The 17,513-nt window shown below is 33.6% G+C and overlaps 1 protein-coding gene across 5 annotated transcripts in view; it reads right to left on the bottom strand.

The window, feature by feature from the left end:
- LOC143227838 (ephrin type-A receptor 4-like) overlaps nucleotides 1–17,513 on the bottom strand; it is a 210,775-nt gene that overhangs the window by 19,030 nt on the left and 174,232 nt on the right. For all 5 annotated transcript variants that reach the window (XM_076459130.1, XM_076459131.1, XM_076459132.1 and 2 more), the window contains 3 exons: nucleotides 2,424–2,579; nucleotides 1,486–1,788; nucleotides 128–342 (listed from right to left, as the gene is read on the bottom strand). In XM_076459130.1, coding sequence (XP_076315245.1) covers nucleotides 128–342; nucleotides 1,486–1,788; nucleotides 2,424–2,579 — 674 coding nt within the window. The remainder of the gene's footprint in view (nucleotides 1–127; nucleotides 343–1,485; nucleotides 1,789–2,423; nucleotides 2,580–17,513) is intronic.

Genomic DNA, 17,513 nt, shown 5'->3' with positions numbered 1-17,513 from the left:
ATTACTTAATGAATTAAACAACACCATGTTAAATTGTCCCGGGAAGAAAATCTTAAATATAGGGTTAAAACTGTGCTTGACTAATAACTATAACTAACGCCACCTGGGAACATACATAATGCATTACCTGGAAGCCATATTCAGTTCTTTGTTTTAAATTAGCAAAAACAGATTTTTCCTTCTTCGTCAAAATTGCTGTGGAGTTATTTTCGTTGCCCCGAGGGAAGTATCGTACTTCATACATATCAATGTCAGTGAAAGGGTCTACCGGAGGTTTCCAGGCTAACACAATTTCAGAATTTTTTACAGACACAATGTGCACATTTGATACAACAGAGGGCACTAGAGAGAGAAAAAAACAGTGTTAAGTATAAAACTCAAAGTGACAAATAAAGTTAAAGCAAGCGACTTTAAACTAATTAATCTTTATTTCTGTATTGTTGTTTTGTTAGTGGAAGGCTACACAACGTAGATGTGTGTATAGGGCTTTAAGATCATTCAATAATAAACACATTGTAATAATCATAATAATAAAATAAAGTGAAATAAATACAGTAAACAAATATATTTATTACCGGACGAAATGTAATTTTTTTTTTTTGTAATTTACTTGTTACAAACTTATAAAAAAAATATTGACAGAGAAATTAAAAATGATATATTTCAAAAACGTATACCAATTCTGCTCTAAGCAGTTAAATTTCCCTGTAAAAGGGTAACGTTAATAGAAAAGAGTGGTCTACATTTTACATATGTCACAAACAATGTACAAAGCTTGGTTTAAGTGGACGAAAGCATAACAGCTCAGTAAATACGTGAATTACTTCAATGTTTAAAAAACAAATTCTAGGGTTATGACACCGGTATAAATGGGTATTTCTTAGGAACTGGGGGTCCGGCATGGCTAGATTGTTAGGGGCGCTCGACTCGCAATCTGAGGATCACGGGTCCGAATCTCCGTCACACTAAATATACTGGCCCATTCATCCGTGGAGGGCATTATAATGTTATAGTCAATCCCACTATTCTTTGGTAAAAGAAGAGCCCAAGTATTGGTGGTGGGTGGTGATTGATAACTTGATGCCTACTCTGTATCCTTACACTACTAGTGCAGATAGTCCTCGTGTAGCTTTGTACGAAATTCAAAACAAACAAAACAAGAAATTGGGGTTTTAAATCCGAATATCACCTTACGCACATATGGGTTAAATGGCCAGAGACCTCTATGGTTCAGGAATGGCTGTTCCTTCTTTATTTAATGACTAGGGCGTAAGGCAGCTAACCAGAAGCACTCGCCCTCTACACAACTGCCCTTAAACGATGAATGGGATTAATGGTCATTTTAATAATACCCCAACAGCTGATGATGTGAGGTATAATTTCACCATCACGCCTTACTTAAAAAAAATCAATAAACGCATACAGAGAGCCTTTAACTCAGAGTAAATGTTTGCAAATCAATAGAACGATAAATCGAAACCTTACCAGACGCCTCAGTAGTGACGGTTACGTCAGCATAGTGGCTGTCACTAAAACCAGATACACCATTTTCCGCAAAAATCTGAAGCCTGTAGGTGGTTACTGGATTCAAACCCGATATAGTGACTTTTGTATCGTTGAATCCTTGCTGAGAAGGAATATAGGAAACGGCATTTCCACATGCGTCACATGCTACTCTGTAGCTCATGTCTGTCCGTCCACCTACGTAACTTGGTGCCTGCCAAGACAAGACGACTGTTGACTGATCTACGAAGTCGACGGTTAAATTCCGAGGCGCTGATGGTGGCTCTAGTACGTAAATGAAAAGAAACCACACACGCACATATACAAATGGAATTCAATTAACACAAAAGTGTTATCTTAACTACCGTCACGACATCTACTGAAAACAAGCTTGTAATACATTTTATTTTACAACGTGACGTGAAGGTTATTCGAGGCGAATATTCTACACAATATTAATTAAAAACAACTAGACCATTATGCTGGTTGAAGAATACTTTAAAAAACAACATTTTAAATACTTTTATAGTAGGCACTGCTCAATAAAAAACAAATATTTAACTTAACTACCATTAAAACAATCGCAGTAATTGTTTTCTTCTTGTAAATCAAGATAGAGAGGTTAAATTTACCACATCGATTCACGGAACCTAGACTAACATTGACAATACCTGTATAGCCACAACACACTACAAACCCCGTACATCAAACATCTAAAACCGTATAACAGTTTATAAATCGAATGAAACTTTTATAGTGTTCCGATTCATTGTATACTTTTATATCAGGCTAAACAAATGTTTGATCTACCTTAATCACTATATCTCTGTATGCGACTACAACACACACATCAAGCTTGCATTAAATTATTTTAATAAGGCTTAATAGATAACAATTATCATATTTTTATCGTAACTCACGTGTACAGGGCACGTGTTTTGGATCTTTCAATGCTCTGTAATAGTTTTCGTCACAACGACATTCCATTGATCCCTTATAGGGGGCGCTGCTACGAGCTGGACAAGTGGCGCATCTTTCGTCTCCTATTGTAGACTTGAACGTCGCTTTTGGACAAACTAATACCAACCAAAATAACAATTAATATTTTTGTCAACATTTGTTCCAATGTTAACTGTTCTATTAATGAATTATTTGATTAATAACTCCTTGTTTAAAGTAACCCAGATACACAAATCAGAGTAACTGAGGCCGATTTTATATAACAACTTGATAAAGAATGTGTAAAGTCAAAACCAATAAACATGGAAACAAACCTATTGTGGTTAGCAAAATATCCACATATACTGGCGTATTAATGTATAATTTTAAAATGAATGTGGGAAAACTGATAAAAATATCACTAAGAAATAATTTCTGATTTATAACATGAACACTTTCCTCCAATGTAAGCCTGTTAAAATGTACAATAAGTATTACTTAGTATATCTGAAAATTAACATAAAAAACCAAAATAAAGAACAATAATGGCCCATGAATATTTTTAATGTTAGGTGCAGTGTTGTATATGCACCTATTTTACATTTTTAAAAAGAATACTACAGTGATTTTGATATCTTGATTAAAAATGTGGTTTTTTGTCACAAGAGAAATACAATGACACCAAGGCTGTCTCAACTAACCTTAAACATTTTAAAACTAATATTGTTTGGTCAAATTTCGCACAAAGTTACAAGAGAGATATTGGTGATAATTATCCCTAATTTTGCAGTAAAATAAATGGTCAACGCCACTCACCGTCAACTCTTGTATTACCGGGTTTCGATACCTGTGTAGCTTTGTACTTAACTTCAAACAAACTTGTCAGATCAAACACTGGGATTCAAACGTCACTATCATAACGTCCCAACACCCTCCAAAATACAGTGACGTGATGGGAATCACGGAGACATAAACTACAACTTGGCACACTAGCCATTGGGCAGCGCTCGGCCAAACCTAAGACTGATTGATTGTTTCAGAATTTGCTGCATAAAGGCTACTTGCACAAAACTGTTCTGAAATTCGAACTGGTATACAAAAATTAATAAAAAGTACCCACCGCCTACTGTTGACTTCTCATCTGACTGAGCAATGTAATTTGATTACCACTCCTGTAGTGCACCACAAAACCCCTGAGTTTCTTTGTTTTGAATTTTCGTGCAAAGCTACACGAGGGCTATCTGCGCAAGCTGTCCCCAATTTTGGTAGTGAAAGACAATAGGGAAAACAGCTAGTGATAACCACCCACCACCAACTCTCGGGCTACTATTTTACCAACAAATAGTGGGATTGATCGTGAATTATAAAGCCCCAAGACCAAGTGAAGAGGCAATTCTTGCAACAACAAAATGCGAAACATAAAAAGGCTGATTCACAGTCTGAACACAACTCTAACCAATGGGTTAAGCCTAACCCTCTACGTAAAAGAAACAAAAGTTGATTACTTCAGTTACTCTTCGTATTATATTTTTTATCATATAGTAACACTTGAATACATCGTAAACCACTAGAATTATACGCGTACGATTCCCTAAAGGGTTGTTGTCAAACAATGGAAAGTCTCTTTCCTTATTAACTTGAAACGAGTCTTAAAATTATTCATTCAATCAAATGAATTTAACGAATGCAGAGCTTATAACAATCTAACAAAACTGAAAAAAAAACAACACGAGAATAACTAGCGTAAGTTTAACAGAAAAACAAATTGACATAAATGTTTATTAAATTATCTATAATGTTTGCATGGATAAGATTCCAATTAACATAAAACAAATCACGTAGTCGATTTTTTTTAATTAAGCGCGCAGATTTTTCAAAAGTTTGCACACATTTTATTTTGTAAAAAAAAAAAGGCTTAAAAGTGATGTCCCATTTAGAATGTTAGCAATACGTGCGTAACTACGTTCTCCGCCCCTTCCAAAAGCTCAATTCCAGCTGAGAATCGTTCTTGGTTATTTTATTATATAGTAAAAGACACAGACTGCTACAGAGTTTTTACAGTGAACTACCGTCAGTAAATCAATAGTATTCCCAGCAAATATAAATTACTTATACCAAATACTTGAAAGTATAGAGAAATCACGATTGGCCTAATGGATTGGAATAAGCTTCAATTTTCAACAAGCAACTTTTTTTTTTTCTTTTGAATTTTTTCATACTCTAAGGATTTGATAACAAATATCAATGAATTTTTATTAGGTTTTGTTTTGTATCTAGTTTAACTTGCATGTAAATCAAAAGATTCGTGATAAAGAAAGCCAAACATTTTCACAAGATAAAGCGTCAGTACAGACGCATCAGGGTAGCCACGAGCCAGTTCTTATCCTGTTTCAGAAACGACATACATGATTTCCTGGGATTCCTAGTTTGTGAGACAGAAAGAGACAAGTTGACACTTCTGCAGATATGTAGGTAGAATATGCATGCGAACCAGAGCTGGAATTTACATTCTGTTAAGATAACAGAACCTTCCCCAGAACAAAGTAGTTCGCGATCCATAACTATTTCTCAAAATGCAGTTCGGGCTTGGTTTTCACTATTCTAAGTTTTTGGGATATTCACGAGTTCACTGTTGCTGTGGAAACTGTAATGCCCGCCTGACACTAATGGATGAAATAAACCCTTTGTAGAAAACGGGATATCCTAATCGTTAATAATACAAATTATTGGATGGAAAGTACGTCATTAAGGTTATGCAAAAGCAATTTCAGGGGTTAAAAATGTTTTGGAATATAGCCATGCGCAGGGGCGTAGATCCTGGGGGGATGGGGGTATACATCCCTCTTCATTTTAGGTGGGGGGTATGGTGCATACAATCATCCCCCCCCTACAGTTTGGCCTACAAATTGTGTGTTTGTTCTTGTGATTCTCGTGTTCTTACTAATCGAATTACATAATTAGGCCGCCTAGATGTAGGCTTTTTCAGTAGCCGAAATGTACATCTTTAATATAGGCGTGCTTTTCGATCTAAGCGATAGTTCGTAAGTATCAGTCAGTAGTCCTAAGTATACATGCGAGTATCGTGGTAACAATATTACTCTGTGACTGCATGTTCACAGCTTTCAGGTTCACGTAATCAGAGATTACCAATTTGCAAATTGAACAGTCCACATAAGTGGTTGCAAAAATCATCCCCCCCATCGAGTGTAAAAAATCGACGCCCCTGACCATGCGCACACTTTACTTGAATCGTTTTCCTAACAAAACACTCGAAGTAGAATAAAATCTGTCGCAGTGCACAGCACTACATAGGCCTAACTTTTCCACAACATTACGATAGACGACTTGTTCATCAATAAACGTACCAGATCAAATGAAACATCATCAAAATAATGGACAATAGAAAGAATAGACCATACCACATTCTTAGAAAGAAATATAAGGAATAAAAACAGGCTGAACAAAGACACAAGAAAAGAGGCTATCTTCCTCATTAGACGCAGCCAATGTGAAACCAACAATATCCAGGTAATAAAGAAAACTGGACTTTAAACATTGTAGACAAATGTGGCTTAAAATACATAATACTGTGTTTCATAGCATATACTAATTTTTTTTACGGTTCTCTTTTTTAGTTCTTTGTCTTTCGTATAAATGCATGCTTGAGAAACAAATATTGTAACTTCTAAAGTGAAGAAAAAAAGAGTTCCTCTCCATTTTTATTTCCGTAGCTGAAACTTCAGCGTTAACGACCCCTATATTTCCGGATGGTAACGATACGTTTCTATATTTTTCTTTTATTATTTCAAACAGTGCAGAATATAAAATGTTTTTTTTAAACAAAATTTCATTCCTCTCACACTTTTTCCTCTACGTGTCTTCAAGTGATATTAGGTATACATCAGATTATAAAGTCCCACGATGGGTCAGACTTACAATACTAACATCCGGTGCTTTGCTCTAACGCAACCAAAGCAAATCAAATGATTTGTGTATAATAGGGCTTTTTATGCTAATAAAATAAACATTTGTTTGTTTTTAGAGTAAAGCCACAATAGGCTATCTGAGATATAACCACGGCGGAGAATAGAAACTCGGATTTTAGTGTTTTAATTCCGTAAATTCATTACTGTCCTGCCGAAGGACAAAAATAAAAACTATGTTTTTTGACTTTTCCTACATAGGGTTTTACACGCTGTCTGTATATTTAGAAAGAGATACATGGTTTATGGTGCTTAAAGTACCGTAGCTCCTGCTTCCACTTCCGTCTGTAAAATTCATAACCAATTCAATTGGATAATTTCTTGTTGGAAAAAAAATTAAAAACAAGGTTTTAAAACACAATGTTCTATTCTAAACTCGAACTGATCGAAGAGTTGCCAAATTGTGTTTTATCTTAAATCAAAAGTCACTGGAAACAAAACCCTTAAAAGTACAGAGGAAAAATGTGCTGAGACAGGGGAAAATGTTTAAAAGAATCGAGTTTAATTTATGGCAAAACTGAATGCAGCGTTACAAAATTTTTTTATTTATTTACACAAACGTGTACGGTTTTATACTGGTTGCTTATTTCAACAGAGCTGAATAACCTAGGTTTACTTTTGAAACATTACTGAATTTTGACCAAAATTATTTTATCCCATTGAAGTTTTACTTTACAAAATTAAATTTGTTTGTTCGTTTTTTGTTAAGCACAAAACTACCCAGATGGGCCCAACACGGGTATCAAAACCTGGGTTTTAGCGTAATAATTTTTCAAACTTATCGCTGTGCCCTTTGAGAGAGGACTGCGCAAAATTAAGTTGTTGTTTGTTATTAAGCACAAAGCTACAAAAAGGGCTAACTGTGTTTTTTTCTCACCACGGGTATCAAAAGCTGGTTCTAATTCTAGTGGTATAAGTCTGCAGACGTGCCGTCGCTGTGTAACTGGGGAAGGGGTAAAATTAAGAGTTAAGGCTCTGTATTTATAGTAATGTTTTCTGTGTGAAAGTGAACCATAAAATTTTCTTTAAAACAGTAAATTAATTGACACGCATGCACAAGAAAAAGTTACATTCGACGCCACAAACAAAGTGCTGTTTAGACAATTATCCTGATTGGTTAAGGTGCTCAAGATGAGAGGCATGTTTAGAAAAAAATAATCATTTCAAGAATTTTCAAACACCAAAATGTTACGAGCGCAATTAGTAATTTCGTTGTCAGGATTGTTAGTGAAACGGCAAGCTTAATGAGGTTTCTTATTAAAACTTGTATATTTTTCATCTTTATAGAATCTCGACAAATATCGCAGCTTTTGACTGTTCTTCGCTAATACCGACTCGAAAAATGAAAGACTATAATTCTAAAGAGCTGTAAATCAAGGGGATTAATTTTAATCTTTTTATGTGCTCTATACATAAAATGCAACAAAATACAAAGCATTTAGACACTCCTAACAACAAGGGGAAAAAGAAAAGAAAAAAAAAAAAGACAGAGAGACCCTTACAGACATATGGCTCCACCCTGGGTATGGGAGCGACAGCAGGGGTCGTTGATAAATCTCTCATGGGATCCGCATGATTGATCTTGTTTTGAAAGCTATGAGACGACAAGACGACCCTCTACAGCCACCCGGGGCCATCTATACATCAGTCTTTTAGTCTAAGATTGCGTTTTGTGATAACAAATAAGTGAAGCGACCATAGCAGTATTAGGGCAAACGAACGGTGGTGCAATTCTACATTACATACAAATCGAACCCCCTCCGCATAAAATCAAATTTATCTAACCTATTTAAACTCTAAAAGTGATAAACAAACACCTACGGTAAAACTAAATACAGTTTTCAAATGCATAAAAAAATGTATCTGAAAAATAAAATAAGTAAAAGGGCTAAAATAGCAATTGTTTTCATTCATATTTTCCGAAATCACTAATTTCTATTGGTCTGTCTATTTATCTAGGATTAAATACTAGTTAATAACTTGTAAGTACAAAGCCAAATAATTTTATAAATCTTACAGTTAAGAACCAGAACTGAGTGTCTCAGGTTAGAAGTTAGTACTTGAGCTACAATACTAATAGCTTGACAAAATATATCTACACTTGATAGATAAAGTATTCAAAATATTATAATCTTTATCTATATACTCGTATTTTTCCTAAAATCTTTACTTTTTGGTGTGTTTTTTTTTAATTCCGCGCAAAGCTACACGAGGGCTACTTGCGCTAGCCGTCCCTAATTTCGCAGTGTAAGACTAGAGGGAAGGCAACTAATCATCACCAACCACAGCCAACTCTTGAGCTACTCTTCTACCAACGAATAGTGGGATTGGCCGTCACATTATACGCCATCACGGCTGAAAGGGCGAGCATGTTTGGTACGACGGGGATTCGAACCCGTAACCCTCAGATTACGGGTCGAGTGTCTTAACCACCTGGCCATGGCGGACCTGAAAGTATCACCGGAGCGATATTTTTGTCACTATGTTCAAGCGTAGCCAGTGGTCAGTGTACTGGACTTTGGATCTACAGATTCAATGTTTGCGTCCCGTTACCGCAAGAAAGTATACGTTGCTCTGTACTTTGAGGCTGTGGGTACGATATAAGAGTAACGGTCGAATCTCACTTCAATAATACAAGAGTATCAAAGATTTATTGGCGAGTGTTGTTTTACACTTCTCTCTGACATCTGTGCTCAAATACTGGGGAGAACTCGCACAAATAAGTCTGGAGTGATGATGTACTAATAGCTGAAAACGTTTGTTTTATTAACATAAAAGTACTAAACAAATTGTAACTAGTGTTGTAAGTCTTCAGACTTTAGCGCTGAGTTACTGAGGGACCTTGCTATGGACCAAGTACTGAACCACTACCGACTCGCGACTTACTTAAGTCTACGTGTGTTACTTACTACTCACTTCAAACACGATTTACCCTTCCTGAAAAAAATCATTGTGCCGCCCATGAGTAAAAGAAACAAACATTGTACAAAACCCTTCTTTTATTGAGTTTAACACAAACCAACTGCGCTAGCCCTCCGTAACTGGTGGAGAGAAGGCACCAGTCACCGCAAATGCTTGAGCAATTCTTTTTACAGAAACTGGGATTGAATTGTAACATTACAACGTCCCCACGGATGAGAAGGATGGGAATGTTTAATGACGGAGTCGAACCCACAACCCCAAGATTGTGATTCGAACACCTCTGACTACCAGGCAAAGTGAGAGCTTAAAAGCCATGACGTTTGGTTTAACTTAGGATTCAAGTAGAAAATATAAACATTATTTGTTATTAAGTGCAAAGCTACGCAATGGGCTAACTGTACTCTGCCAACCGCGAGTACAAGCCCAAGTTTTAGTGTTATAAGCCTTTAGACTTGTCACTGAGACACCGGGGGAGGGAAATTGAAGTAATGCGATTCCAAGTTATGGTGGTAGAAATGATCTTAAGTTGTTCCAAAGTTTCATCGTACAAGTTTCGATGAGTTTCATCATTGGTTTACATCACTATCGTACAGAATTTGAAACAAAGCAATCAAAGAGAGAATAACAAGAAAAAACAACAAAAAATAAGGGCAAGTTTCGTTGATAATATCTTGGGTCGATTTTCACATACCAGAGAATCTTCAATTAGAAGTCATACTATGAAAGTAAAGTATCACATTAATCAGAGACTGTGACCAACTGGGTCCATGTTCAGAAACTGGAAAGACTTCCACACGGGAGCCATGCTAGGAGGGAAAACAATCTTTGTTCAAGGCTGTTCGTGTTGTTAAATATACCTTCAAATATACAGAAAATCTACTAGAAATTAGATTTTATCTAGTTGATACATCCTGATGAATAAACCCATTTTAATGATTTACCTGGACTAAAGTGGGTTCTACTCTATTTCACATGTAATCCTGATTTACGTACTTTTCGTACGACATTTATTGTGTTTTTCACGGTTTGTGTAGTAATTCACTTCGTATTTTGGCTTTTTTGTTTTTCCTTCGTGAAATAAAGTTTAAAATAATTCACGGCTAAAATACATTATGATCCTGAAAAGACGAGAAGGCTGATCGTGTACACGTTTAAATATTGTTTAATAAATATGGAATTTCACGATTTATTTGGGTGTATTCACGAAAAATCGCAAACAGTGAATTCCTAAAACCTTGGTATACAGTTTCGTGGTTGAAGTGTACAACTTTTCAAAAGGATGAAACTTGTTTCCACAGCTACATGAACATCAAAGAGTAAAAAACGTCTGAGATATCGGGAAACTGTTGCCTATTTTGTGGTATTTTCATTTGTAACGGAACATTACTTTCCTTTGAAGTAATCTAAATAAAGAGATAAAATACTTGCCCCCAGGTTAGTCTCAAATACTAATGAAAACAAGAATGGATATTCAATAGCCGCGGCTGTAATTGGATATCAAATCGGTCAAGAGATGGAGCTATGAGCGAAAAGTTTGTATTTGAAAACAAACAAACAAACAACAACTCAGTGTCACTCTACGAGCCGCTATGCCGTGGTGAAAAACAGTAAAATTACTTCAAACTGACTGGATGTTGCATGATAGTTCCCACTAAAGCATTGTTGAGCTGCAGGCTAAATTTAGTCAGAAATTACGAATTGTATTTGATTATTCTTATAGAGTTTGACAATTGAATCAAACTTACACATTTTTCTTAGTCAAAATATCTAGCAGTAGCGTAGAGTGAATCTCCATTCAATAACAAAATTTATCATTGATTGAAATAGCCGGAACATAATCCGAAAAAAAAATTAATTTTTACAGACCGATAAATTACATGGCACCTGTTTTTTCAACGAAATTCTACTTTTGAAGTAGATCGATATGTGAAAATAGGTAGTATAGATTATCGTATTGAAAAATAAAAGACCACAACATATACAAAAAAAATTGTGTTCACAGATTTTTAGTTCCTTAGTAAAATATTCATACATCCTAAGCTCAAACCCTTCGAAGTTTTTCCCATACAGACAAAACCAAGTAGATAAAACATTTGTTCTAACGCAAACAACTATATCTAAACTGTAACCAAGTTTGTTTGTTTTTTTATGTTGGTGAGGCGGCTGTCTGTAACTAAGTCCATCAGTTCCAAGACAGTAGCCATTAGCAACACCGGCCTCCGGAGGACGCCCCCTATATTCTCCCCTGCTAGCTGTGTTCCTAACAGGAGTTTAAAGATGCTGACAATGCTTCTATTTTCAATAGGCTGTTGCTCATCCATCTTGGTGCTGTCAAGAGACATTTCATGAATTTCAATCAACAGCAAAAAAAATAAACTTAGTGAGGCATGTACTCCACGTTATTTGCTGTTCCACCGCCACCCGATATCGGCGTGTACCCTGGGGGTACTCGTGCTCAACCAGAGTTCCCAGACATATTAGTGCCATCTGGTGATAATGTGCTATGAAAATTCGAGCTTATAACGTTATAAAATCTTAGGTTCTAGTCCCTCAAACTGTCTTATAGAATAATGCTCTCTTTTCTGCTCTAAGTTTTGGTAGTTCATTGAAAAAATAAACTTTAATCTAACACCAGCTGCGCTTATCTTGAACTCTCAGTTTTAAAAGCACAATTCACCCTAAGTTTCTTTTCCTGTTTTACTAGTATTCATAATAGTTTTGTTGCTGGTTTGGAGGAAAGCTTCACCCTGAATCTGGCCATCTGTAGTTTCTACAGCACCCTGAATAGGGTATAATACTAAGTTGGATTCAATAGTCCTATCACGTTTCTGTATCTTTCAGATGATGCTGAGGAAAACAACAAGTCATCCCGATAAATCACTGAAACTACAAATTTTGGAGGTAATGGACTACTTCTTAATGGACTACATTTTAAGTTTTTTTTAACTTTGTAGTCATTTTCTAAATAAATATATAAATTTACATGATTTTCCTCAAGTTTCATCTGAAACTAGATATATTGAAAAGTTAATCAACAGATGGCAGCACATATTACTCGATTAATATCATTTTTGTGACAGGAGGAGATGCACAAAGTCACACAATGGACTAGCGGTTATCTACACTGTCCATCAAGGGTAATCGAATACCGGATTTTGGAGACGTAAGTGCGGATTTTAAGCGTTCTATTCGTCTCTAGTTTTGTTTGTTGCTTAGCGAAAAGCCTCACAATAGTTATCTGTGCTCTGGCCACCAGGAAAGTATCGAAATCCAATTTTGTACAAGTCCTCACAATAAGTTTTGATTTTTAAGGGTGCTCTTCTAGCAGTACTCAAGAGAAACACATTTCATGACATACAACGGCGTCATAATTCACATGGTTACCTTAACTCACGGCAAATCACAAGCTTTTTTAAGTGATCCTTAAAATGATAGAAGACGGTAAATTTTGAGAACATTCTACACGTACGATTACAGTATTTTCAAAATTACAAATACTCAGAGAAGAAAATTGTACAAGTTACGACTTAATAAACTAAACATCAAGGTACATACACTTGTGTGCGTGTTTTTCTTATTTTTTGTTTCTGGTACTCTTTATAAAAGAACAAGAGAGACTATCAGAACTAACGCAAATTCATCACTACGGCTGACTCGTTCATACTCTATCTAATACATACCTTTGATCTCTAAAGTGGTTGTCTGTTTTATGTTACCGCTCAAAACTTCCGACAAACGACGAATTCATGCCTTTTGTCAATTACGTACGTTCGTTCTCCTTCGGGCTCTCTTACGCAATGCAGTAGTAACACCGCCAATATACACTAATACCGTACGGAGATAAGCCTATACTGGCACCAAACCGTTCTGCCCTTACAGTGAGGTCCTCACCACAAGCTTTTGACAGTTTCCAGATAAAGGAAAAGAACACTAGATTATCGAGGCAAAAGTTGGTAATAAATAAGGAAGTTTTCATTCGAGCTGTAAAGTAGGGTGATACTTTACTGAGTTACACATCAGTGATCATTTTGACGTAGTTGTTTTACATGGGTTGTAAGCGATCTACCACGGTAATTCGAACTACAGATAGTAGAGTTGTAAGTCCCTAAGCTTAACTTTGAAAGTCACTTTGTCCAAACACTAATTATGGTTCTAAAAGCAAGCCAACCAGTAAATAGATACCTGTGGCTAAAGCTTGAATTCCTTCTGTAAATGTGAAAATTATTCTCGGTGTCACTGTCTCTCACATTGAAACACCTTACAAGTCAAAAGGACTTTTAGTGTAAACTATAAATACGACAGAGAGACGTAATTTTTTTATTCAACGTTTACTCTGTATTCTCAATGCAATAAATTGATCTGAATTTTAGAAATGTAAAGAACTTCATATACCAAACAGTAAAGTTTATAGATGTCGCAAGAATCGGACTATGATTCCACTTTTCCTTTCCCACCCTATTTTATAGCTATGATATTTACCGATGGTTGTTTCATACGATAATTTTAACACAACACTTAAAAAGTGAATGAAGTTTTGTTACTTGCTATACGACGTTTCCGTGAAAGAAGCTTCAAAAACTGTTATAGCTAGATTAAAAAAACAAAACTGCTGTAAAAATAATTACAGCACATCAGGTAAAGCACCAATCGAAGGACATTGTTGTTTACACACGAAATACAGCTATTTTTGCAAAATGACGTTCTTAAAGATGATGTCCGGCAATCTGAGGATTGTACACATTAAAAAACTAGCGAGTTACATTAGATGCGCGAGTCAGACCAATTTTATTTATTTATTTATTTATTTGAGATATTGCGGTCGACACGCTATTATTTTACGATAACTTTTGACAACTGGTTAATTACAGACACAGACCAAACGACCACCATACTGAAGTCTCCCGTTCATCTCTGATTTTCCCAATTTCAATGGAAACAGGATGAAATTGAATTAATCTGGTGGTTTCTCCAGTTTACTCTGAAGCAGTGAAGGAACGATCACATGTTTCTTTAGAAATGTTAAGGGTATGTGCTGTCCTTTTAGAACGTTGAACTTTTCAGTTCTAAGAAAGGACCGGCACCATAGCGTCAAGAAATGGTAGTTAATGACACAAAACAGTGAAAGTTGAACCATCAACTATTCAGTAAACAATAAAAAATGTACATGTTAGTTAATTTCTGTCAATTTATTTATTGCAAACAAAATATTTTTATCATAATTTAAGTAACAGATTATTTTGAATAGAAACATACAACCTTAACATTGATTGAAAAACTTATTTTAAAAATTTATTTACTAATTTTTACGAATTATACACACGATTGATTTTAGCGTGACTCATGATTGCTTTAGTAATTACCTATAATAAACCTTTTATTAATCAATAAATATATTAAATGAACAAATAAATAATGAACACACAATAATATATAATAAATATATATTTTAAATATTAATACTGTTTTAAATTACTTGTATTGTTCTATTTTAAGTTCATGTATATATTCTAAATATATTTTCAGGTTCAATTATTATCAATCATCCAATTTTCAATGCTAATTTAATATATTATTAAAAATTATCTTATTTTATTTTGAATATTATTACAAAAGTTTCATGATTCATACATCTTAAATTTTCTTTTTCCTTAGGAATTTCTAAATCCTCAAGCACTCATTTCATATATTGATTTATTCTCCGCAAATTCCGTATTTCGTTTCTATTTATAAAACAATAATAGACTTGGTAAAGCTAATTAATGGTAATATTTAAAATTTCGAAATGCAATTTCATATTATCATACTATGATAATAATAAAACACAATAATACGTTTTTGTAACTGTATTACAACTCAAATTTGTTAAATAAGTACCTCCCAATACTGTTGGATAAAATCACACCAGGCATAAATATTTTAATTTTATTAATGGAAAGAATTTTCAAAATTGTTTTCAATTATCATTATAATCTCTTATTATTCTAAAATATTTAACACATTCTGAATTTTTAAAATAAAATTAACCTTTGTAATATTTTAACTATCTAAAACTTTCTTCTGCTATAGTTCCAATAATATATTGAATTATTTACAATTATTTATTTTGATCATTTAAAAAATGTATAGACTGTTTTCTTAAGATTTAAATAAATTTTCTTTAAAAGATTTTTCATATATTTTTAAATCATTATTTATTTTTAACAATGTAATTATGAATTTGTATCATAAATTTATACTCAATTGTTTGTAAAACAATATTTAGTCACTAAACTTAATTTCTTAGAAGTAATTTATATGAAATTCAAAACAAAAATAAACCAAAAACTGATCTCGGAGATTCATCAGAAATAATGTTCATTTCATTTCTTATAGTTGCATCAATCCTAATTACTTTCTCTCTACTTAACATGTGCAACTTAACTATTATTTTTTTACTTCATATATATTTTGTATATATGCTTTAAACGGAGAGAATATGCTTCATTATTACTAAATACATTTAGTTTATGAATCACCTAATATAGTGCACCATCTGTATTCTAATTTTTCATATACCTGAATCAAGGATTTGAAAAAAATTAATCAACTCAAAATATTTATTGATACAGATGAGAAAGTTATTGGTCTCTACTTATTATTTAGGTCACTTTCACTACTTCCTTTACATTTTCGTATCGTGATAGCATATTTTAATATTTTATGAAACGTCCCTGTTGCCACTATCATATTAACTAAATATGTTAATATAAGAGGTAACAGATCAATGATATGTTTTAAAATTTATCTCTTCCTGGAGCTTTGTTTTTAGAAACTTTAGTGTTTTAAGAATTTCTTATTTGACAATTGTTAAATGAATTATATTACAATTTTATGATGTTTTTGTATTGTATTTCATCTCATCTGGTTAGATTTATGCAGCTACACAAATTTTACCTATAATTTCCTTTACATTACAAGTGAAGAATAAATGTATATTTGGGCTATTTATTAAATTTAATATCATTATTACCTGCTGAAATACTTTGACATTTTGTGATTTCCATCCAGTAATTTCGTTATATTCCACTGTTTGTAAAACCATTTAGTTTTTTGTTTTTCTGTACCTTCCTTTGTTTTACTATTGTATAAGTTAATCTTACTACATATTAGACATTTTGTAAAACAAATAATATAATAAATGTTTCAACTTTAAATGTTTTATTTTTCTTATTTTCCAACATTTCTCTTCCATGTTGAATTGAATTTAGAGATTCATTTATCACCCATGGTTTTAGCTTTTATTTTAAATATTTTATCGATTATATAAATCTAACATTGTGACAAAATTTTTATTAGAAATTTATATATTTAACTCTCGGTAAGTGCTAATAAAAAATTAGCTTCTTTTATTAATGGGTCTATTCTTATCTGTTTTCGGTAATTCACTATTATTTAATATATAATTATTATATATGCTTGTATGTTTAGGCTATTTTTCAATTTTGTGTTAAAATAATCTAATTCTAGTTTTTTTATAACTGTTTGTTCAAATTCGTCTGTTTTAATAAAAGCATAATAAAGAGATGAATTTGACTGTTCACTAATAGTACACTGTCCACTAATAGTCCAATAATATAACCCAAAAGCAATTAATATATTAATCTGTAACATTGTATTTCTCTACTACAATATACACATTTTTCATTCTAATTTCAATAAAGAAAATTCAGTAGTAGGATACAAGTTTGTATACTGTATTTATATGGTCTATACTTATTACTTCAGTTGTATTATGTAATTATTTCGGGCATATTACTCTCACAACTTACAAACACTTAAGCCATCAGATTTACCATTATCTCTATTTGTAGCAGTTTTTAAATTTGATTTGAAAAAATAATTTTCAAAATTTCTTATACAAGGTGTTACCCCCTTCCCCTCATTAGCACAGAGGTGTGTCTGCGGACATTCGACACTCGCGGTGGGAAGAGCACAGACAGCCCATTGTGCTTAATTATAAAAACAAATATATTTATTAATGTAAAACTTTATCACATTCATTAAACTCAGTCTTCGAAAATAGTAATGGGATAAAAACATTTATTTAAATATTTTCTTCCACAGAAAGAAACTAACTATTGAAACTAATGATCCGGTACACGAAAGGTCCACAAATAAGGCAAAGTT

This window comes from Tachypleus tridentatus, chromosome 10, assembly GCF_004210375.1.
Source record: "Tachypleus tridentatus isolate NWPU-2018 chromosome 10, ASM421037v1, whole genome shotgun sequence".
Lineage (NCBI taxonomy): Eukaryota > Metazoa > Arthropoda > Merostomata > Xiphosura > Limulidae > Tachypleus > Tachypleus tridentatus.
This window is presented reverse-complemented; position numbering and strand designations above follow the sequence as displayed.